Raw genomic sequence first — 22,167 nt, 5'->3', positions numbered from 1 at the left:
GAAGGGTGAGAAACTTGGACCCCCAGACTGCCACAAATGGATTCTGCAGTGGTTTAATTGTGAAATGCCAAGGACCTTTTAAAGGTTTATAAAATAGAGAATTAGCAGACTAATTAGCAGACTAATTAGCAGGAGCAGTCCCTGGCAGAGCTCTGCAGAGGGAGGGGGATTCAGATGGGGGTCAGTGCTGTGGGAGTGGCTGCAGCAGAGCCCTGAGCCCCAGGCACAGCCTGGCACAACCTGGCATGCTGCACCAGCTGCATGCAATGCACAGCTCCCAGAGCATGCAGCTCCCTGCTGGGGGCAGGAAGGGATGTGTCCTTGCATGGCATCCTGTGTTTTGAACCTGCTGAAGTTCAGTCTTCATCAAAAGGATGGTGGAGGTTTCACAGCTAGAAGGGAGAGGGAGTTCCAAAGGGAGTGAATCTCCATCCTCTGCTTCCTTGTGGCCAGTTCCTTCTGGTCACTGCTGTCCCTGTCTGGGTATCCTGTCCTCAAAGGGGAGATTCTGATATTTAAGGAAGCATTTGGGGCATATGAGAGACCATGGAGGAGTTGAGTGTTTTTATTTATTGCAATTCTTGTGTTGTTGAGACCTGAGCTCTTTATCTCACCCTTGCTCCTTTTGCCTCTTCTAACCATAAAGTCTTTTGCCTTTACTGACTGCCCATTGTTTTGGGATTTTTTTTTTCCTTTTCATTCTAGAAATGTTTCCATTTTCTGGAGAGGAAGATATGAGTGATCCAGAGGCTTTGAAATCTTTACTTTCCTTCCAGTGGAAGAACAAAGCACTTAACTTCCCAGCTGAAAGGAAGTTCAATGCAGCTGCAGCCCTGAGTGAGCCATACTGTGCTGTCTGCACCCTCTTCTACCCCTACAACCAGGTAATTCCTGCTCACAGAGCCAGGCAGTTGGAAAAAACCTCTGGGATCAAGTCTAGCTGTGAATCCCCCAGCTCTGTGTTCACCCCAAAGCCAGTCCCCAGTCTGTACCCCTGTGTTTTCATCCTGGTGTTTGCTGGGATGGTGGCCCCACTGATGCTCTGGGCAGCCTGAGCACTCCTTCCCTGAAGAGATTTCCCCTGAGGTCTCAGCTAAACCTCTGGCACTGCTCAGAGGGATGGGTTAGGATGCAGACATTTCTGATAGAGACAAACCCATACAAATTTGCACACCAAAGAGATGTGTTTGGATTTGGCAGTGCTTGGAGCCTTTTTTGTTATTTTTCCTGGCTTCTCTGGCTTGCTCAGTGTTCATTTTGAAATCACACTGGAGGAGCTTTGCAAACACTGTTCCATGCAGAGAAAAGTCACACCAGGTCCTGTTTCCATGCGGGCCCGAGTTGCTGAATTTATGCAAACAAGCCACAAAATACAAATTTCCTGAGTAAGCACATCCATCACCTTTTTTTGGAAACTACCAATATGCTTTGGGAGATGTTATGAGCGGAAAGGCGAAATTCATCAGATGAATTAGTTATTTGTGCAGTTGTGCATTGATTTGTTCTCACATAAAGCCAAATCTGGCTTTGTGTGCCCACCAGGAATTCGTGCCTTAGATACTTGTAGCTGTGTTGGAAGCTTTTCCTGAGGAAAGCAGAACCCACCTCCCCTTTCAATAAAATCTCTTGATTCATTATATGGACTGAAAATAAAATATCTGTTCTGGTTGCTGGCTGCTGTGAGAAGAGCTGGGTGCAGCTGAGCTGGTTTTATCCATTGCTTTTAACTCTGTCTGCTACCAGAAGCCTTGAAATGTCCTTCAGGAGAACCTCGTGCAGGAAAAGTAGGGAAGGATGCCAGAGGGATGGGAGAGGGGGAGGGAAGGTCTTGCTTTTAGTAATATTTCCCTTTTTATTTTTCCTTGGTGTTTTCAGCTGCAATTTAGGAATTTAGATTTTTGCAGAAGAAACACAGGAAAAGCTGCTCATTATTCTAACGAAGAATGAAAGCTTCTTGGAGCTTTCACAACAAATCACAGATCCCAGTTGATGCCTGAGGAGGGGGAGAAGCAAGGGAGGGGTGGGAGTCAGGATTTGAGGCCACTTTTGGTGACTTTTGGGTGACATTTTTGCAAGGGAAGCCCTGGCCAGCCCCAGGCTGCTCAGTGATGAGGTTTTCTCTGCAGTCCTCACAGGTGGACAGGGAAGCTGCAGGGGAGCCTCCCTCCTTCGTGCACCTTTCCAAGTGTGGGCAGAGGAGCAAGCCCCTGATCCCAGAGATGTGCTTCACCTCCAGTGGAGAGAACACCGAGCCCCTCCCTTCCAACTCCTACATTGGAGAGGATGGAACCAGCCCCCTGATCTCCTGTGCCAAGTGCTGCCTGCAGGTCCATGCCAGTGAGTGTTTGACCTTCCCAAAGCCTTTGGGTCCTGACAAGCTCAGGAGTGTGTGTGCCTGTGGCTGAGTTCCTTCTTGGCAGGTTTGTATCCTGTCACTCCCATTTTTATCTTCCTTGGTACGAGGAGAGCAGAAAGGTTTGGGTTGGAAGGACCTTAAAGCTCATCCAGTTCCCATCCCCTGCCATGGGCAGGGAACCTTTCTGTCAAAGCACATCTGTGGATTCAAGTCCATCTTGGCACTCACTGATCTTAAAAATACACACCAATATTCTTTGTACTGCGTATTTTGTGGGCTGATTCTTCTCTGTCTCACAGAAAAGATTCTTTTGATACCTTTCATTTTTTGTAATAAAGCAGAACTCAAAGGCTTTACTGCACTCTTTTCTCTCACATATTTCCTTCCAATATTGTTCTGCTGGGGGAGGCTGTATTGTTCTGCGTGCAGCAGAGATTATGGGGTAGTTTGAGATATATTTTATTAGTGCTCTGATAGTGTTTGTAGTAATGGCACTTGATTACAAAAGGGAACATATGTCTGTTTGCTTCCCTGATAGTTATGTCTAAAGAAGATCTGATTAATCCTGGTGGAGTGTACCTTCAGTGGAGATTGTGCAGCATCCAGTTAACATTTGTGACGAATTACTGTTCAGCTGTTTGATCTTGACAGATGGGGAATCTTATTTGACTTGCATCAGCTGGAATTACTTCTGTTGTTCCAATTTTAGAGTCTGCAGGTCCCCGTGCAGCTCAGCAGGGCTGGGGAACTGGAAGGCAACTTTTGTTTCTGTGCTAAATCCCTAATTATGGTCATTTCTGGCTAATCAACCATGGGATGCAGAGTGGGTGTGAGGAGGAAGATTCCATCCTGCCTTCACAACCCAGGGCTGCTGCATCTTGTCCAGCCTTAGGCCTGCAGTAGTCCAGTCTATCAGAATGGTTTCTGTGGCCAAATTCTGTGTAAGGACAGAGGGGTGTGAGCAAGGTGAAGTATCTGCAGGCTCAGACCTCAGAGCCATCTTTTTCTTAGAGAAATCAGTTTTCTGTTTTGGCTGTGCTCTCCCCTTGAGGCAGGACAGCCCAGGTGTTCAGTCTGATGGGGGCTCCAGTGCCTGCTCGTTTCCCTGGGTCTGTGACATCCCTTTGACTTTGCTGCAGAGAATCCATTTGCTTTTATTGCAGGGTTGCAGTGGTGAGGTGTGTTTTGGCTGGCTGTAAAACCAGCTGGCAGCCTGTGTGTTCCTGGGAAGTGCCCTCAAGCTGTGCTGGGTTCCAGCAGCCAGGGGAAGGTTTGGGGAGGTTTCTGGGCTTTTGAGGCACTGACAAAATCCAGAAAACCTGCAAATTTTTCTTGGTCTGCTTGAGTTATCCTCATGGGACAGCCTGGGGTTCAGTAAATGGGATTGTTCTGCCCTCCCAGAATCACAGAATCACTGAGGTCAATTAATTCCAAACATCAGCCCAGCACCACCACCCTGCCCACCCTGAGCCTTGTCCCCACATCCATGACTTTTCTGAGCACTTCCAGAGAGGGTGACTCCACCTCTGCCCTGGGCAGGCTGTTCCAATGCTTTACAACCCTTTCCATGAAGAAATTTTCCCTGATTTTCAATCTAAACCTTGCCTGGTGCAGCTTGAGGCTGTGCTCAGGCTCTGGCTCTCCCTGAGCTCAGTTTTGGACTGAACACCCCTGTCCCTGTTCTAGGCCTGGGTGGAATTTGCTTCCCTGATTTTCCATATGATGAAAAGAGACCTCAGAAGTGGAGAGCAGCTGCAGATCCATAGTATTGACTTTTTTTGACGTGCTGTTTATCTGGTTAAGTGGATGATATTTATAAATCAGGCTGTGGTGGCAGTCCCTGTGCTTTTTGAATGTCTTCTTTTAAGTTTAATTTGGTAATTTGAGATTGTTGTTCCTAGCTGAAATTTTCTGGTCACTTTGTTAGGACAGGTGAGGGCTGGATGGGATTTTGTTGGGAAGGATGGAATGGGTGGAATGAGCTGTGTGTTAGTTGAGATTCTTATCTTAAATTTTCCATTCACTTTCCAAGCTTGCAGGAATCACATAGATCTACTTTTCCAAAACTGGATCTGTGTCTTTTCCCCACTGTTTTCAGTGACAAAACTCAGTGCCTTTTATAGAATTTTGAGGACTTTTTTTGTTTTTCTTTCCCTGTCTCTATAATGCCACTTTACTGTTTTGGTGGTGGTGTAGGAGGATTTGGTACTGGCATATTACAGTAGTTGATGCTCTGTAAAATGAGATGCTTTTAACACTTCCTATAACCATAAATTAAATACTATTAACCATGTGGAATGCAGGTATTTATTTTCCTTGCAGTATTATTGGGCTTGTCCTTCCTCTTAACACCACACAGCAAAAGGAACTTCAGCCTTGCCACAGTTGAGTGTCCTTCCCTGTTTTGATGTGTGAGAGCACTCCAGCAGTGGTGGCAACACCTTGGAGCCCATTTCCAGCCTAGAGAAACAAAGTCTTGCTATTGCAGTCCTTAGAAAAGTGAAAAACCAGTGTGAGGGTACCTCTGTGGGGAGTTTCACGTTTTTGTTTCCAGGCCTGCTGGTCCCAATTCCGATTTAGTCAGAGCCTGTTGAATGCAGTCCCTGAAAAGCTTTTGGAGCTGTTTGTGAGCTGGGGAGTGCTGGGTGCAGCAGGGCAGGGCAGTGCAGGTCCTGCAGCAGTGCAGGGCAGCAGTGCAGTGCAGCCCTGCAGTGCCCAGCCTGGCTCTGTGTCTTGCAGGCTGCTACGGGATCCGCCCGGAGCTGGTGAACGAGAGCTGGGCGTGCTCGCGGTGCTCGGCCGGCGCCTGGGCAGCGGTAAGGATGGGACAGGAGGGGGACTGGGTCTGGGACAGGACTGGGTATGGGTCTGGGACAGGACTGGGTATGGGTCTGGGACAGGACTGGGACAGGGACAGGACGGGGACAAGACTGGGACTGGGTCTGGGACAGGACTGGGACTGGGTCTGGGACAGGACTGGGACAGGACTGGGACGGGGACAGGACTGGGTCTGGGACAGGACTGGGACTGGGTCTGGGACAGGACTGGGACAGGACTGGGTCGGGGACAGGACTGGGACTGGGTCTGGGACAGGACTGGGACTGGGTCTGGGACAGGACTGGGACTGGGACGGGGACAGGACTGGGACAGGACTGGGCTGAGGACAGGACTGGGTCTGGGACACGTCTGGGACTAGGACTGGGACAGGACAGGAGTGGGACTAGGTCTGGGATGGGGACAGGACTGGGACAGGAGTGGGTCTGGGACAGGACTGGGACTGGGACAGGGACAGGACTGGGACAGGGACAGGACTGACACCCCAACTGCTGCCAGGGATGGCTGGGGAGCTCCAGCTTGCCTTTGGCATCCCAGGGGGTGCAGTGACTTTGTGGGGAGGATGAGCAGCCTGGCAGAGCTCTTGGGTCCCTCTCTGAAGGATTTGTGTTCCTGCAGGAATGCTGCCTGTGCAATCTCAGGGGAGGAGCTCTCCAGATGACCACTGATGGCCGGTGAGTGCTGCCTTTGGGTGGATGTTCCTTCAGTACTGCACCCAATCTCCTTGTCTTGGCAATTTGGTCTTAGTGCTCAGTGTAGCAGCAATTTTGGGGTTCTGGAGGGAACTGCTCCTCACTGATGGGGCAGGGTGAGCCCAAGTGCCTGTACTGCCCTGCTGCACCAGGCTGCTCAACAGCAGAGCTGCTGAATCCTGCTGGATGTGGTTGTTTCTCAGAGGAAAGTCTTCTCAGAGAACGTTTAGCATTGTGCAAAGTCAGGTGCAAAGGAAGTTGCTCTCTGTTGTTGCAGAGACATTTACCTTGTGCCACCCTGATTAGCAGTCGATTGGGAGCGTTGCCAAGGCTGCCAGCCCCTGGAAATTGCCTGGATGCTGAGGGAGGCAGGGAAATGTTAACTGCCCTCCTGAGCATTGCATTGCAGTCATGGCAGGCCCTGATTTGTGTCTTCTCTTGGCTCCCCAGGTGGGTGCACGTGATCTGTGCCATCGCTGTCCCCGAGGCGCGGTTCCTCAATGTCATCGAGCGTCATCCTGTGGACATCAGCGCCATCCCTGAGCAGAGGTGGAAACTGGTGGGTGTCTCTTACTGGGGACAGTGCTTGGGAACAAGAGCCAGAGGGGAAAAGCTGTAACTAGACAGAAATCATTGTGTGGGGTCACAAAGCAGCTGAGATTGGAGGGGCTCTCGCTCTCATTTCAAACAGGAGCTGCGTTGTTTGTGTCTGCTCTGTGTCAGTGCTTTGACACACAGCCAGCTCTGATTCCAGATGTGCCTTTACTCTCTGGGAGTGTGCTGTGCCCTGGGCAGAGCCTGGGACTCCTTCCCACCTGCACTCAGGTGTAAACTGCCTGAAAGCTCCGTTTACTCCAGGCACTAACATCAGGAGTGCAAAGGGTGTGGTGACTGGAGAGAAGCTGACTTATTCACCTCTAATTCATCTTTCAATTTCTCTTTTTCTATCAAGAAATCTCTTGCAGAAATGAATAAACATTTCTGTGACCCTGACTGCAAGGCAAGACTGCAAGGATTTTAATAGAAGCCCAGCTCCAAGTTGTTATTTAGCTGTGTGGCCTCATCCGAGGGATTAGTAATGGACGATTCATTAGCTCAGAGCAATTTATCTTAATGTTAGTTAATGCTCCATCACTATAGTGTGTTATTGCAAAATAAATTGTGCTTTTGCTGCTTTTTTCGGTGCAGAAGTCAGCTGGGTGACACAGTGTGGGATGGGGAAGGTGCTGGAGCAGTGATAGATGGGTTAGTGCTGATGGATTCGTTAACAGAGCTGCTACTTAGTGCAGCCAGCCCGGGTGAGAGATTAGGAGGAACCTATCCCTGCTTCCAGAGTTATTTCTCTGTTGTGCAAATGGGTTCTGTACACAAATGTGAATGTAAAAAGCATTCATTATTCAGCAGGAGTGATGGGGCAGTGCAATGCCAGGGTGATAAATCTTGCAGCCTGGCTCTTTATGGATCAGCTGACACTTCCAACGTGCATCCTCTTCATTACCAGCACTTGTAACGCTGAACTTAAAATCCTTTTACACAACACTCACTTGTATTGCTTAATGGAGCCTCACAAGGAAACATGACTTAATTCTTTAACCCTTCCTTGGCTGCCTGTGCTCCTGCAGGGCCAGGGCAGTGTCTGTGTGTGTCTGACTGCTCCAGAGCAGAGCCTGTGCCTACCAGAGCCTCTGCACTGCACCCATTTCTCCTTCATTCCTCAATTAAAACCGCCAAGGTTCATAGAATCCCAGAATATCCTCAGTTGGGAGGGTCCCCAAAGAGCATCAGTCCAACTCCTGGCCCTGCACAGACCCCCAACAACCCCACCCTGCATTGTCCAAACGCTCCTGGAGCTCTGGAAGGAAATTTTGTTTGATTTCTTCTGTTGTATCCCATTTGCACCTCGTGTTTTCTTCCAGCAATGATGGGCTTGGTGCAGTGCTTGATAAAAGTGGGAGGATGACCTTTGTGGCTGGCAAATGTGGAGAAGGAGGGATGTGAAGGGATGTGATGTGAGGACAGTTGATGTGAATGGATGAAGGCAGTGGAGGAGAGAAGGGACAAGGGTTATCCATGGTTTTTGTTTGATTTTTGATATGTTTGTATTGTGTTAAGTTGCTGTGATGAGGGCTGAGGTACCCAGGGGTCTGGTGAAAGGCACAGCCTGTTCTCTGAGCCTGGCCCAGGTGTCCCTGTGCAAGCACAGACCCTTCAGTCCATTTGTGGCTGTGGCACCATTTTCAGCACTGCAGTTTCCTGCTCCCAGATTGATGGCACATTACAGGCCTGTGCACGTAAATTATTTATGACGTGGAAATTTGGAATAATTAGCTGTCATTCCTCAGTGGAGTAAATGAATTGCAGTGTTCATCATGCAGCAGACAGCCCATTTCTTACTCTCAGCTGTGACCTGACTCTGGTGTGCATTTATTCTGAAGATTTCTCTCCTGTGCTTTGGACTCTTTTCCCTCCCACAGAAAATGCCTTTAAATCTCCCTGTGCAGCTTTGCCACAGCACTTGGCACTGCTGTTCCTGTCCATCCCATCTCCCACACTTCCAGATCTGCATTTTTCACAGACCAAGACTGGTTTGGGTTGGAAGGGGCCTTAAATCCCAGCCAGTGCCACCCCTGCCATGGGCAGGGACAGCTCCCACTGTCCAGGGTGCTCCAAGCCATCCCAACCTTCCAGGGGTGGAGCAGCCACCCTGTGCCAGTGTCGTGCCACCCTCACAGCCAAGAATTGTCACTTCCTCCACCACTCCTTGCACTTCACTGTCATTCACATTTATCTTCTGATCATATTTGCTCTGAATGTCCCTTTGGGGCAGCTGTGTGCCTGTCACAGGGAGTGTGTGTGGGCACAGGGTGGCTCTGGGTGGGAGCTGGTCCTGGCTTGGCATCAGGAGGGGCAGATCCCTGTCCTGGGAGGGTTGATGCTCCCTGAGCCCTGTGTGCCACAGCTGTCCCTGCTGCTGGCACCGGGATATCGCCAGGTTCATGATGGCATCTGTGCTATTGGCTCCCCTCAGTCCTGCTGGGCACTCCCCTGGTGCTTATCTGCTCTGGAACATGGTTTGCAGAGAGATAAAGGCTCAGCTTATTAAAGGCTAAACCCACGTTCTGGCAGCACTCAGGCTCTGGCTTTGAATTTCCTGGCTTTTGTTCGTTTGTGTAAAAAAGGCCAAATTAATCTTTGGTGTAAACAAAGTGCCCTCAGTTAATGCAGAGGAAGGATTGGGACTCATTTCATGTAAATGTGGGGCAGAGCCAGGCAGGGAGGGGGTGTTGCTCAGGAATAAGGAAGAGCAAATCTGTTCTTTGGCATCTTTTGCTTTCAAGGAAGAGAAGTGTTCCTGGAGAAGGAATCTCAGAATCCCAGAAGGGTTTGGGTTGGATGGGACCTTGAAGGCTTTGGAGTTCAAAGGCACATTTGTCTCGTGGGTGTGATATTAATTTTGCCCTGGTTTGCCTTTCCCAGCCTCAAATAAGGTAAAGAAGCTGCTCCAGGGTGTCCAGGTCCTTCCAGCCCAGACCCTTCTGGGATTTGCTGATCAGTGACAGATCCCTGGAAACGTTAAAAACTGGGTGGTGTTTCCAAATGGATCCCTGGAAACATTACCCAAGCATCCGTTCTTTAGCCTGGGATTCCCAAAATCTCCTTTTCTGTATTTCTCAGGGGCTGGAAACAAGAGCTGGTGCTGTTATAGGGAGTGAGGAAGTTTATTTTGTTCCCTCTACAGCTGCTGCTCACTGTCAGTGCCAGCAGGCTCAGGAGTTCCAGCTTTGAGAAAATGTAATTTCTTTTTAAAGCAGTCAAATGTCTTACATTGATTTACCTAATAACTGGGTCTGCTCTGCAGAAAATGAGTGTGAAAATGTCTCCAAGACTTCAGACCTTTTCCCCCCATAAATCCGGTGTTTTTGTGCAATGTTTTTATTTCTTTTGTTTGCAAAACTGACTGAATTATCTACAGTGGCTTATCTGACATGGATGCCAATAAAATATTTATGGTTGATACGCTTATGCATCTAAAATAAACACACAGTATTTTTGTTCCATTATAGGATTTTGTATTCCAGGAGCTCTAATCGATACAATGTCCCATTAAATACAGTGGAGCAGATTGGCACCCAGTTACTGGGCTCTGTTCTTTCAGAAAATGGAAATGGTGTTTTGCAGCAGTGCAGCTGTGAGGATGCAGCTGCTGTTGCAGTTGATGCAGTGGAGGTGCAGTGCTGGCTGTGAGGATGCAGCTGCTGTTGCAGTTGATGCAGTGGAGGTGCAGTGCTGGCTGTGAGGATGCAGCTGCTGTTGCAGTTGATGGACTCCAGCTGTGCTCTCTTGCAGAGCTGGGTGTGATTCCAGCTGTGTCTCACTCCAGCTGTGCTCCATGGCAGAGCTGGGTGTGATTCCAGCTGTGCTGCATGGCAGAGCTGGGTGTGATTCCAGCTGTGCTCCATGGCAGAGCTGGGTGTGATTCCAGCTGTGTCTCACTGCAGCTGTGCTCCATGGCAGAGCTGTGTGTGATTCCAGCTGTCTCACTCCAGCTGTGCTCCATGGCAGAGCTGGGTGTGACTCCAGCTGTGTCTCACTCCAGCTGTGCTCCATGGCAGAGCTGGGTGTGACTCCAGCTGTGTCTCACTCCAGCTGTGCTCCCTTGCAGAGGTGTGTGTGATTCCAGCTGTGCTCCCGTGCAGAGCTGTCTCTCACCCCAGCTGTGCTCCCTTGCAGAGGTGTGTGTACTGCAGGAAGAGGATGAAGAAGGTCTCTGGGGCCTGTGTGCAGTGTTCCTACGAGCACTGCTCCACGTCGTTCCACGTGACGTGCGCGCACGCGGCCGGGGTGCCCATGGAGCCCGACGACTGGCCCTACGTCGTGTCCATCACCTGCTTCAAGCACAAAGCAGCAAACCAGAACGTAGGCTGGGGGCTGGGCTGGGGGCTCCTGGCCTGGGGGGTGGGTTTGGGGTTTGGGGTTCTGTGGGGCTGTTTTGTTTCTGGGGTTTTTTAAGATAGTTTCTCCCCGCTTGTGTTGGCTCAAAACGTTTTGTGCATTTAATGCAGATGGATTGCCCAGGAAGCCATTGCTGGGCATGGCTTTAACCTGCAAGAGGGCTGGTTTGGATGGGATATTGGGGAGGAATTCCTGGCTGTAAAGAGGGGAAAACACTGGCCCAGGGTGCCCAGAGCAGGGTGCCTGGCAGTGCCCAAGGGGGGGCTGGGCACTGGGCTGGGAGCAGAGGGGCAGTGGGAGGGGTCCCTGCCATGGCAGGGCTGGCTTGGGCTGAGCTTTGGGTGTTTCTCCAGCCCAGCCCATTCCATGAGCCCGTGGAATTTGGGCCATTGGCAGCTGTGGCTGGCAGCTGACCCTGCTGTGTCCCGCAGGCCGTGTCCCGCAGGGAGGTGGCGCTGGGGCAGGCCGTGATCACCAAGAACAGGAACGGGCTCTACTATCGCTGCAGGGTCATCGGCAGCAGCACCCAGACCTTCTACGAGGTCAACTTCGACGACGGCTCCTACAGCGACAACGTCTACCCCGAGAGCATCATTGTAAGGCAGCTCTGGGCCACAACTGCTCTGTGCCTGGGGCACAGCAAAGCCAAACTTCTCCTTTTCATTTTAATTCTTGAGTTGCTGCTCGCCTAGAAAATCTCATCCTGCTCCTCATGACAGATCTTGTTTCTGACATGATCTCATTTATTTTTTGGTTGCTTTACAAAGATGTGGTCTTGCTGAATGCAGATGACTTCACAGAAAGCAGTGTTTGTTCTAAATTCCATCCTATTTGTTTTGTGGTTGAATAATCTTATTTTTCAACTGACAAGTGTGATTCATGGGGGAAGCAGATTGTCCGTAAGCAGATCTGGTGCAAAACAGGGAATTCACTTAATAGAGGGAATGTCTAGAAGAGGCTGATTTGTCAGCTCATGCACTGCCTTCCTGATTGTGCCACTGATTCACTGAGTTGCCCTGCTTGTTTTTGAGATACAGGAGATGTGATGTTGTGGGGTTTGTAATGAGAAATGTCCATGAGCTGGGAGCTGGCAGCAGAAGGAGCTGCCAGAGTTGGTTGCTGCTCTCTCAGTCTGGTTTTGTTTGAGATGCCCGCGATTAATCACGAGTGCAGAAATGTCTCTTGCTGCTCATGGCCATGCTGTGTGATCCTAGCACACCTCTGGCTCCTGGCTGGGCTGCAGCTGTGTCTCTGACCCTCTCTCTCTGTCCCCAGAGCAGGGACTGCATCCAGCTGGGGCCCCCTCCGGAGGGGGAGCTGGTGCAGCTGCAGTGGACGGACGGGATCATCTACAAGGCCAAGTTCATTGCAGCCCAGATCAGCCAGATTTACCAGGTGAGTGGGGCACAGGGACCCACCCTGGGTGGGAGAGCAGGAGGATCTGGCAGCTCAGATGATTTATTCCCTCTGAGTTTGTCCAGCCTGAACTTGACACCCCCATTAAACTGTGCTCTGTGTCCTTCTGCCTTATACAGAAAAGTGTATTAAAGTCTTGGGCAAAGGAAATAAGAATCCCTTAAAAACTTTTAATAGTTTTAACATTTTGCTGTGCACGTTTCTATGAATAAACATCCCTGGAACATCTGATGCATAATTCATGATATAATCAGTGCTTAGCAAAAAGGGTTTCATGGGAGGAGTTTTTTGTACCTGGCTGACTATTTCTGCTGGTTGAAATACAAATGTGCTTTAGTAGCTGGAGTTGTTTCCCTGTGACCTGTGAAAATGCTTTGTTTAAGATGAAAGAAATTCTTATTACCATATTGGCCTGAATAGAGGACTGCTTTTATTATAAGTGAAAAGCTGCTTTTTTCAGGATATGAATCAAAAATCAGTAGAAATGTGAGGTGCTGGGCCAGCTGGAGTACAGATATTTTGGGATCCATGGAGCACTGAATGAATCCACTTGGATGAGGCAGAGGTGCCTGCACTGAAAGCAGAACTTGTTGGGTTCAGCATCCTCAGAGAGCCTGGGAGTGCTCAGTGCACTGCAGCCCTGGAGATGTCCATGGAGCTGCCCCTGGGGCTCCTGGGGGGCCCAGCTGTGGCTCAGGATGGGAATGGGCTGTGCAAATGCTCTGAGCTCACCTTGTGCCTCCCTGCAGGTGGAGTTTGAAGATGGCTCTCAGCTCATGGTGAAGCGTGGGGATATTTATACCTTGGAGGAAGAGCTTCCCAAGAGAGTCAAGTCTCGCCTGGTGGGTACCAAAATAGCAAACAACAAACCAGCTGCAGCTTGCAGAGCCCCTTCACATCTTCATGTGGTTTTTAGACATTAGGTGAATGTAGCCTCCCATTTCTGTGCCTGTAAATCTGCTTGTCATTCCCAAAACACACAGAGTGGAAGAAATGCTGGCCATGAATGCTTGAGAGGCACAGAAATGATTTTCCCTTGCATGTGTTCAGCTCAGAGTTTTATTTTTTCTGGTTAAAAGATTGAGTTCAGGTCATTTTACACCACATGAATTCAGTTCTGTGGAGTGAACCTGTCCAAGTGTGAGGTGAGCTGGGCTGCAGCTCAGGGCTTTCTGGAGAACAGATTATCACTGTGGGACCAAACCCCCTTTTCTCACCAAACTGGAGATTTAGAGTGTGGCTCTTGCCTATAAATCTCTTAATCTACCAGATCAGGCTGTCTTTAAGTGCACACAGTGGAATTTCTGAGCCTAGAGGAGATGAGGGATTTATTTCACAGCGTTTTGGTTCCAGACCTGCTGGATGATTTCAGACCTGGTGCTTTGTCCTCTAAAGCCATTTCACTGCTGGGGCTGGAGAATGCCCAGGCTGCTCCAGGGGGTCTGGGGGTCTGTCCCTGTGCCCCTAATGGTTGTTTGTGTCTCCTGCAGTCCCTCAGCACTGGGGCCCCTCAGGAAGATGCATTTTCAGGAGATGAAGTGAGAGCAGCCAAGCGTCCCCGGCTGGGGAATGCCAGAAGTGCTGAGGAATATGGACAAAGCCCAGACTACCTGGCCTTCATGGAGAGCCTGCTGCAGACACAGTACCAGCCTGGGACTCAGAGCAACATGTTTTAACCAGGATTCATCCGAAATATTCACTTAACCCTTTTTGAGATCATGGAAACATAAATAGGAAACTGTGGAATGGAAGACCAGCCCTGTGCAATAGTCTGCTGTGAATTTCTTTCATCTCCTCTGGGTTTGGACTGCAGGAAATCCCTGTCTGGCTGCTACCTCGACCTTGCCAGGAGTTGCTGACCAAGAGCTGGGGAGCCTGGGAGCCCTTCAGCTTTTCACACGGAGACTTTGGAAGAGTTTCTACAGATGGAGCTTTGTGACTGGTTCTTTTTTATGAGGAAAGGGTTAAAATTTAACAAAATGACTTTTTCAAACCTGTCAAACTTTTGTCTTTCAAGGTGCTATTACATTGACTACTGAAGCAGCCTTTGGAATCGTGTTTTCTGTACATAGACGCCACCTTTGTGAAGTTTTCTATGAATGAGCATTATTAAAAAAAAAAAGCAAGCAAAAACAGGAAAACGAAAGTTTCCACAAAACATTTTTCTAGATTATGGCTTTAAAACAGAAAATAAATGAAATCCTCCCCCCTCACCCCCAAATGAATCATGACTGATGTTACAGCGGGGAGAGGGACAGCAAGAGCAGATGTCCTGGGATGTTCTGGGTTCTTCTTTTGTAAAGAAACAAAAGTCTGTGTAAGCTGGGGAAGGTGGGGGAGAAATGTTCACATTGGGAAGTCTCTGCCAGCCCTGGGGTGGATGTTGGCGTCGCTGCCACGTCACCAGGGAGGGGCTTGGGCAAGAAATGCCAGGTTTGGCTCATTCCTGTCATCTCCCTTCCCCATCTTTGCCATCACAGTTGCTTTCTAGTTGAGGATCAGCATGGCTTTGAGTTGTGTGCCCCAGGTCTGGCAGGTGTTCTGCTGCTCCTTGTGTGATTTCCCCAGGAGAGCTCCAGGGGCTGCCCCAACAGCACTTCTCCCTTAGGAACCTTTCTCTTTCCTTTGTCTCTTTATTTTTTAAATTTTTTTTTTTTTGAGTTGTGCTCCTTACAGTGTGAGAATCATTCCATGACAGAAGCTTGGGAGGTGTTTGTATGTTTTACTTTTATCCTATTAAAGAAGAAATTCCCCAAACATCTGATTGTCGTGACATCCTTTCCTTGTGTGAAGCCTGAAGGGGCGAGGGGCAGCGGGACCCTGGCAATGCCCCAAGAGCTGATGGGGAGCAGAGCTTGGGGAGGAGGCTGGTGCCACCCTGCTGCAGTCACTGGAAGTCACTGGAAGTCACTGGGAAATCACTGGAAGTCACTGGGAACTCTCTGCACAGTCACTGGGAACTCACTGGGAAGTCACTGGAAGTCACTGGGAACTCTCTGCACAGTCACTGGGAAGTCACTGAAAGTTTTCCTCTCCCTTTGGAGGAGCTCAGGCGCTTCAGAGGGAGAGGAGGAGGCAGAGCTGGGAAGGTTCAGGTGCAGGGAGAGGCCACCTGGAATCTTTCCCACTAAATTCCCGAAATGGCTGGATGCAGGCAGACACTGCTCTCGTTCTCAGGATTATTTTTGATCCCTTTGCGAGCTGGTCGCTGTTCTGGGAGAGGCTCTTGAGCAACGCTCTGGCTGGATCTTAAAGGAGTAAGTGGGAAGGATTTGTGGGCTGGCAGATGGCAGATTAGCATCTTAAGAGACTCCATGGGTATTAAACTGTCCTAGTGAAAGAGTGGAGATAGAATAAAAGCAATTTAATTTTTTTTTTAACTTTGGTTTTGTTCTCCCTTGGGGATTGGAGTTCCCTTCCTGCCTCTGCCACGGGTCCTTTCCCTGTGTGTGGTTGTCAGGCCTTGGAAACGGGGTTCTGCTTTTGGGTGTTTTTATTTCTGAGTTTTTGATGTTTCAGTAGATGTCTCCACGAATAAAACCAAACTGAGACTTACAAAAGTTTAAAAAATTGGCAAAGTTCTCCCGAGCCTCGGCTGTTCCTCCTCCAGAGCTGTCTCCTGTCGGTTGAAATGTGATTAAATAGAAAACTTGCTGTATAAGAGACTAAGAATGTTGCCAGGCCACGAGAGAAATATTTAAAACAATTGAAAGAGAAATTTAACCAGCAGAGGATTTTTTTTTGAGGTGGGAGGGGTGGGCTGGGTGGTTGTGAGCGATGAGGAATTTCCTCTGCATGCTCCAGTCCTGCTGTGCCACAGCAGAACCTTCCCAAATCCCATTTACATTGTACAAACAGAAGTGTGTGCCCTCTCCCCATTCAGGTGCTGAGTTTTGTTGAAACTTGAACCTGGAACTGTCGAATGCCCTTCCTTAGTGCAAGGGTTTTTCTCTCTTTGTTGATTTTTAAATCCTTTTTTTGGTTTGGGAATGACTTGTGCAGATTCAGGATAGTGGCCATATTGAAAAGGAAATAGGAAATGCACATTCCTACCCTTCCTCCAGTGAAATATGTTTGTGTCTGATTATGTGCTATAAAAATAATGATTTTTTTTTTCTTTCTCCCCCTAGATTAAGGCTGTGATGTATTTTTTTGCCATTTTTTTTCTCTGCCTCTAGGTTCAAAATGAATTAAAGGCTGTTGAGCATTTCAGAACGACACTTTTTGGGGGTTTAAGTCTCTTAATTTCCAAGTTTAAAGTCTTTTGTGCAGCAGGAGGTCGATGAACCTCCTCCAACAGCATCTCCCAGAAACTTCATTTAAACTCCTTAAATTTCCCACCCTGAGCTTTTTGATAAATTCCAGTTCTTGCAGGATGAGGCTGATGCTGCAGGTTGTGTGGAAGGAAAGAAATCTCCAACTTGGCCTTGACAGGTGCGAGGAGGGAGGGAGGGACTCGGGGCTGGGAGAGCCCGGAGCTGCTCGGGAGAGGGAGAGGGATGGAGGGAGGGATGGAGGGAGGGAGAGAGGAGGGAGGGATGGAGAGAGGGGGGATAGAGAGAGGGAGGGAGGGGGAGATGGAGAGAGGGGGGAGAGAGGGAGAGGGGGATGGATGGATGGAGGGAGGGAGGGAGAGAGGGAGGAAGAGATGGAGAGAGGAATGGAGGGAGAGAAGGAGGGATGGAGGGAGGGATGAAGGGATAGAGAGAGAGAGGGAGAGATGGATGGAGGGGAGATGGATGGAGAGAGGGGGGATAGAGAGAGGGAGGGAGAGAGGGATGGAAGGATGGAGGGGGGGATGGAGAGAGGGGGGATGGAGGGAGAGAGGGAGGGAAGGATGGAGAGAGGGATAGAGAGAAGGAGGGATGGATGGAAGGATGGAGGGAGAGAGGGAGATGGAGAGAGGGATGGAGGGATGGAGAGAGGGATGGAGGGAGGGAGGGGTGGAGGTTGGGAGAGAGGGAGGGAGGGAAGGAAGGAAGGATGGAAGGGGGGATGGAGAGAAGGAGGGATGGATGGAAAGAGGGAGAGAGGGATGGAGGGAGGGATGGAAGGAGGGAGGGAGAGAGGAGGGGGGGAGGGATGGATGGAAGGGGGATGGAGGGAGGAAGGGATGGAGAGATGGAGGGATGGAGAGAGGGGGGATAGAGAGAGGGAGGGAGAGAGGGATGGAAGGAGGGAAGGAGGGAGGGAGAGAAGGAGGGAAGGATGGAGAGAGGGATAGAGAGAAGGAGGGATGGATAGAAAGAGGGAAAGAGGGATGGAGAGAAGGAGGGATGGATGGAAAGAGGGATGGAGGGAGGGATGGAGGAGTGGAGGGAGGGAAGGATCACCCTGCGGTGACCCCGGAGCTGAACAGAGAAAAATCGCTCGGGACTCCGGGGGAAAATTCCCTGGGCTGCTGATTCCAGGTCAGCTCTTGTCCCATCAACAGCAGAGCTGGCACAGGCACCACAAAAAGCAGTTTTGGCACAGCCGTGAGACTCAAATGAGCTGGAGCTGTTGACACAGAATCATTTGGCAGCTTTGATAGCAGAAGGAGAGGAGTCCTTGGGTTACTTGCTCACCAATAGAAAATCACTGGGAGTTATTTATTCTGCATCAGAGCAGCAAAACAATTAAATTTTTTGGTTTCCAAGAGGGGAAATGTAAAGGTCACTGTGCAAACACTGTTTGGAATTGCACAGCGACCACAGCTTCGGCGTTTTTCCTGTGGAACAAACAGGATTTGGGCTCAGTTTCAGCACAGTTCACTTTGGCTTACCCCTCCACCCCAGCCTTGCCATTTCAGTGCCAGCTGCTAATACCCCCCAGCAGCCAGTCTGTTCTGAAACTCGAGTGATCCCCTCCCTGTGCCCCAGATCAGGGTTTAAAAATAAAGAGATGGCCAGACCCGCTGCTCATCTGCCTCACTGAACAGAGCCAGCTCTGGAAAATGCAGCAAATTGTCTTTGGGGAGTGAATGGCCAGTTAGCCACGGTGCAGGCCAGGATGTGGGTTCAGGTAATAGAGAATAAAGAGAAGCCTGAGTCAGAGATGGATCCGAGGTGCAGGAGGTGCCTGGGCACTTTTCTTGTGCAGGATCCACGGGCCCTGTGTGGCTCTGATTCCTCTGGTTCTGCTGAGGATTTCCCTTCTCTGTACCTGAAGAGCTCAGAGCCGTGCCTGGTTAATCTGGGATTCAGCCCTAACACGGAATTAACGCTGCAATCAGGAGCTTTGTGGCCTGGCTTGGGTGATTAGTGTGAGATTTTTGTCAGCACAAAGTGAAAAATCTGCCTGAGCACAACTCTGAGATTCCCGTGCTGGGGATGGGGCTGGTAACAGGAGCAATTCATCATCTCATCCCTCACTAATTCAGCTTAGAGACAATTGGCTGCTGGTTAAATGCTGCAATTTCTCTCAGTTCTGTGATGCTCCCAAACCAAGGAGCTGCCGTGTCCTGCTGCAGCTTCCCAGCCCTCTGCTCCTTTCCCTTTCCCCTTTTCATTTCCATTTCCCCTTTTCCATTTCCCTTTTCCATTTCCCCTTTTCCATTTCCCTTTTCCATTTCCCTTTTCCATTTCCCTTTTCCATTTCCCCTTTTCCATTTCCCTTTTCCATTTCCCTTTTCCCTTCCCTTTTCCATTTCCCTTTTCCCTTCCCTTTTCCATTTCCCCTTTCCCATTTCCATTTCCCCTTTTCCATTTCCCTTTTCCATTTCCTTTTCCATTTCTCTTTTCCCTTCCCTTTTCCATTTCCCTTGTCCCTTTCCCTTTTCTCTTTCCCATTTCCCTTTTCCATTTCCCTTTCCCATTTCCCTTTCCCTTTTCCATTTCCCTTTTCCTTTCCCTTTCCCTTTTCCCCTTTCCCTGTTCCTTCTCCCCTCAGTGCAGCCCCTCTGTTGCAGTTCCAGCTCTGGCTGCTCCTGGTTCCACTCCTCTCATCCTCTTCCTTCTTATTTTTATGTCAGCGCTCAGTGGGGGAAGTTTTTCCTTTTGTACAGCTTTGCTTTCAATTTAATAACTCTGCTTTCCTGTGGAAAATTGCAAATGGGCTCCCCCAGCTCTTTGTTCCTGCTCCACGCTCATTTCTTTCCTCAGGATCTGACTGCACTTGGTGGGGAGGGGAGGAGGAAAATTCAAGGAGCTCCTGATGCTTCCCTTAGGGCTCCCTCCAGTCCAGAGCAAGGAAAACAAATTAAAACCAAGGTGGTGGAACCCACCAGAATATTTTACACTTATTCTGGTGATTTATTAACTCCAGAGTAGATGGGAGAAATTTATGGCATTGTGTTCTTGTGTTGCTGGAGCGTCCTGTGTGCATAATTCGGGGTAAGATTAATTCCTGTGTGATAAAGGAATAAAAACACCACAGTGAAGAGGCTTGTGCCTGGGAATGGATTCCAGGCTCTGCTAGAACACGGTGAAACAGGATAATGGGAAAAATAATGGAAATGTGGTTTGCTGTGTAATCACTGGCCTCTGGAGATTTTATTTTGGTGACTCAGCAGACACAGAAATGAAAGCTTGAGGCGTTTGGCCACTGCCAAGGTCGTGGCTGCTGCTCTTACAGCAGGATTTGAAGTTCCACAATAAATCTGGAGCAAAAAGAAAGAATTCCAAGGTGGTTCTGGTACCCTGCCTGCACACAGGGACCTGGCAGTGGGGTGGAATGAGATTAGGAATGGTGAATTATTCCAAGTCCTTCATTTCTTTAAGGTGATTATTTGCTTCCAAGGCAGCTTTGCTCAGCACTTCCAAAGAGGAAAAGAAAATAAAGCAGGGAAGTTTCTGGTGGTGTTTTGGCTTGGGATCCATCTCAGGTGTGAAATCTCCTCTGGCCCAGCTGGAGGGAAGGCTGAGGAATTATCAGGGGCAGGGACAAAGGCACAGCCAGGGCTGGGCTCTGACAGCTCTGGGAATTGTGATTCCATAATTCTGGGGGTTGTCATTCCATAGCTCTGGGAATTGTGATTCCATAGCTCTGGGAGTTGTCATTCCATAATTCTGGGAGTTGTCATTCCCTGGTTCTGGGAATTGTGATTCCATAGCTCTGGGAATTGTGATTCCATAGCTCTGGGAATTGTCATTCCATAATTCTGGGAGTTGTCATTCCATAGCTCTGGGAATTGTCATTCCATAATTCTGGGAATTGTCATCCCACAGCTCTGGAGCCCCCTGAGCTGAGGCTCCTGCCCAGCCTGGGTGGGAGCTCAGGGACCCCCAGCCCTGCTCCCCCTGCCAGGAGCAGACAAAGCCAGGATCTGATAATGGAATCTGGTTGGAACAGCTGTCTGCTGACAACTATAATAAACTGTATTAATGGTGTCATTATTATTCCCTAATTAAAAGCTAATAACTAAGAGTTAATTGCCTTTAAAAGATGAAGCAGCACCATGGCAGGGATTTATCTCTGTTTTCCTTTGCTCGCCTGGCTGTGCTGATATTTTCAGGCTAATTAATTGAATCAAATCTTACTGAAAACTAATAATCTCTCTGTGTCGATTCAGCCAATTGAATTAAAAGGTATTTGCTGTGTGCTGGGCTTAAACAACTCCTCACATGTTTATGAATTTGTACCTGTGTGTGTTTGTGTGTTCTGGTCACCTGGGGTCACAGGGCCAGCAGAGATCTCGGGGGGGAAAGGTTGGGATGGGAAAGGTTGGGATGGGAAAGGTTTGGAGGGGAAGGGTTGGGATGGGGAAAATGTTGGATGGGAAATGTTTGGATGGGAAATGTTTGGGATGGGGAAATGTTGGGATGGGAAATGTTTGGGATGGGAAAGGTTTGGATGGGAAATGTTTGGGATGGGAAAGGTTTGGAGGGGAAAGGTTTCCCCTGATGTTCAGAGGGGGGCCATGGAATTCCCACAGCCCCAGGGCAGGGCTGGGTGGGATTTTGGGAGGGAATTCCTGCCTGGGAGGGGTCAGGCCCTGGCACAGTGCCCAGGGTTGGACATTGGGGCTTGGAGCTGCCCCTGCCTTGGTGAGACACAGCTCCTGGTTCTGGTTCTGGTTCTGGTTCTGGTTCTGGTTCTGGTCCTGGTTCTGCTGCCCCTGGTATTTTTGCATTTTTGGGGTGCAGAACGTGTGTGGAACTCACGGTGACCCCTCTGTGACACTCACTGGTGCCAGCTGAAAGGAACCAAATGTTCTCTCTGGAAGTTCACTTTATCAGTGCTCATCTTCTGTGTGGAGTAAATTTTATTAAAGTTCCCCAAAGAGCAAATTGTAAATTCATTAGTGCCCGTTTTGGACTGCACCTTCCCTCATTTTGGGTAAAAAGGAGATTAGAAGTCATCTGGGCTCTGTGATAATTAAAAAGAAGATGCTCAAACATAATTCTTAATTAAACAGTAATGAGATAAGAACTTGTGTAGTCTGCTTTTGGTCTGTTGGAAAGATGCAGAGGTTCCCATTGTAATTATGTGATTTATGATCTTCCACACAAAGATGTAATTAGTTCTTTCTCCCCCCCTTTTTAAAATTTAAACATTATTTAGATAAAAACTTGCATAGCAATTTGAATCTTCTTTTCCTAAGGGAATAGTAATTTGATTTGATTTATCTTTAGGTTTCAACATAAAAAATTCTTTGCAGCTAAAAGGGGATGCCCCAAAATCTGACCCCTCCTGCAGGCCCCAGAGCCCTGAGGAGAGGGAGGTGGGAGAGGGGGGTGAGACCTTTGGGGCTGAGAAATTGTGGAAACATTTCTTGCTGCTTAAAAAGTCAGATTTGTGTTTGCAGGGGTCACCTGTGGGAAGTTCCCCTGAGGGTTTGTTCTGTGCAGAGGGACCAGCCCTGGGAGCTGCAGGAGGAGCTGCAGGAGCAGTTTTGTCCCAGCCCAGCCTGGGGCTCCAGGTGTGAATCCAGAGCTCACAGAACCGCTGGGTTCTCACCTGGGCCCTCCCAGCTCCTCCTCCTCACCCTGCAGC

General features: G+C 49.2%; 1 protein-coding gene across 2 annotated transcripts in view; it reads left to right on the top strand.

Moving 5' to 3' along the window:
• KDM4B (lysine demethylase 4B) overlaps nucleotides 1-15,011 on the top strand; it is a 68,659-nt gene extending 53,648 nt beyond the window's left edge. For both annotated transcript variants that reach the window (XM_033082030.1, XM_033082029.1), the window contains 10 exons: nucleotides 706-884; nucleotides 2,127-2,337; nucleotides 5,096-5,172; nucleotides 5,810-5,865; nucleotides 6,334-6,442; nucleotides 10,615-10,800; nucleotides 11,268-11,432; nucleotides 12,112-12,231; nucleotides 13,002-13,094; nucleotides 13,743-15,011. In XM_033082030.1, the coding sequence (XP_032937921.1) occupies nucleotides 706-884; nucleotides 2,127-2,337; nucleotides 5,096-5,172; nucleotides 5,810-5,865; nucleotides 6,334-6,442; nucleotides 10,615-10,800; nucleotides 11,268-11,432; nucleotides 12,112-12,231; nucleotides 13,002-13,094; nucleotides 13,743-13,928 (1,382 nt within the window). In that variant the 3' untranslated portion in view covers nucleotides 13,929-15,011. The remainder of the gene's footprint in view (nucleotides 1-705; nucleotides 885-2,126; nucleotides 2,338-5,095; nucleotides 5,173-5,809; nucleotides 5,866-6,333; nucleotides 6,443-10,614; nucleotides 10,801-11,267; nucleotides 11,433-12,111; nucleotides 12,232-13,001; nucleotides 13,095-13,742) is intronic.
• The last annotated feature ends 7,156 nt before the right edge of the window (nucleotides 15,012-22,167 follow it).

This window comes from Catharus ustulatus, chromosome 29 (assembly GCF_009819885.2).
Source record: "Catharus ustulatus isolate bCatUst1 chromosome 29, bCatUst1.pri.v2, whole genome shotgun sequence".
NCBI lineage: Eukaryota > Metazoa > Chordata > Aves > Passeriformes > Turdidae > Catharus > Catharus ustulatus.
Note: the sequence above shows the minus strand (reverse complement) of the source record. Positions and strands in the feature narration are given on the sequence as shown.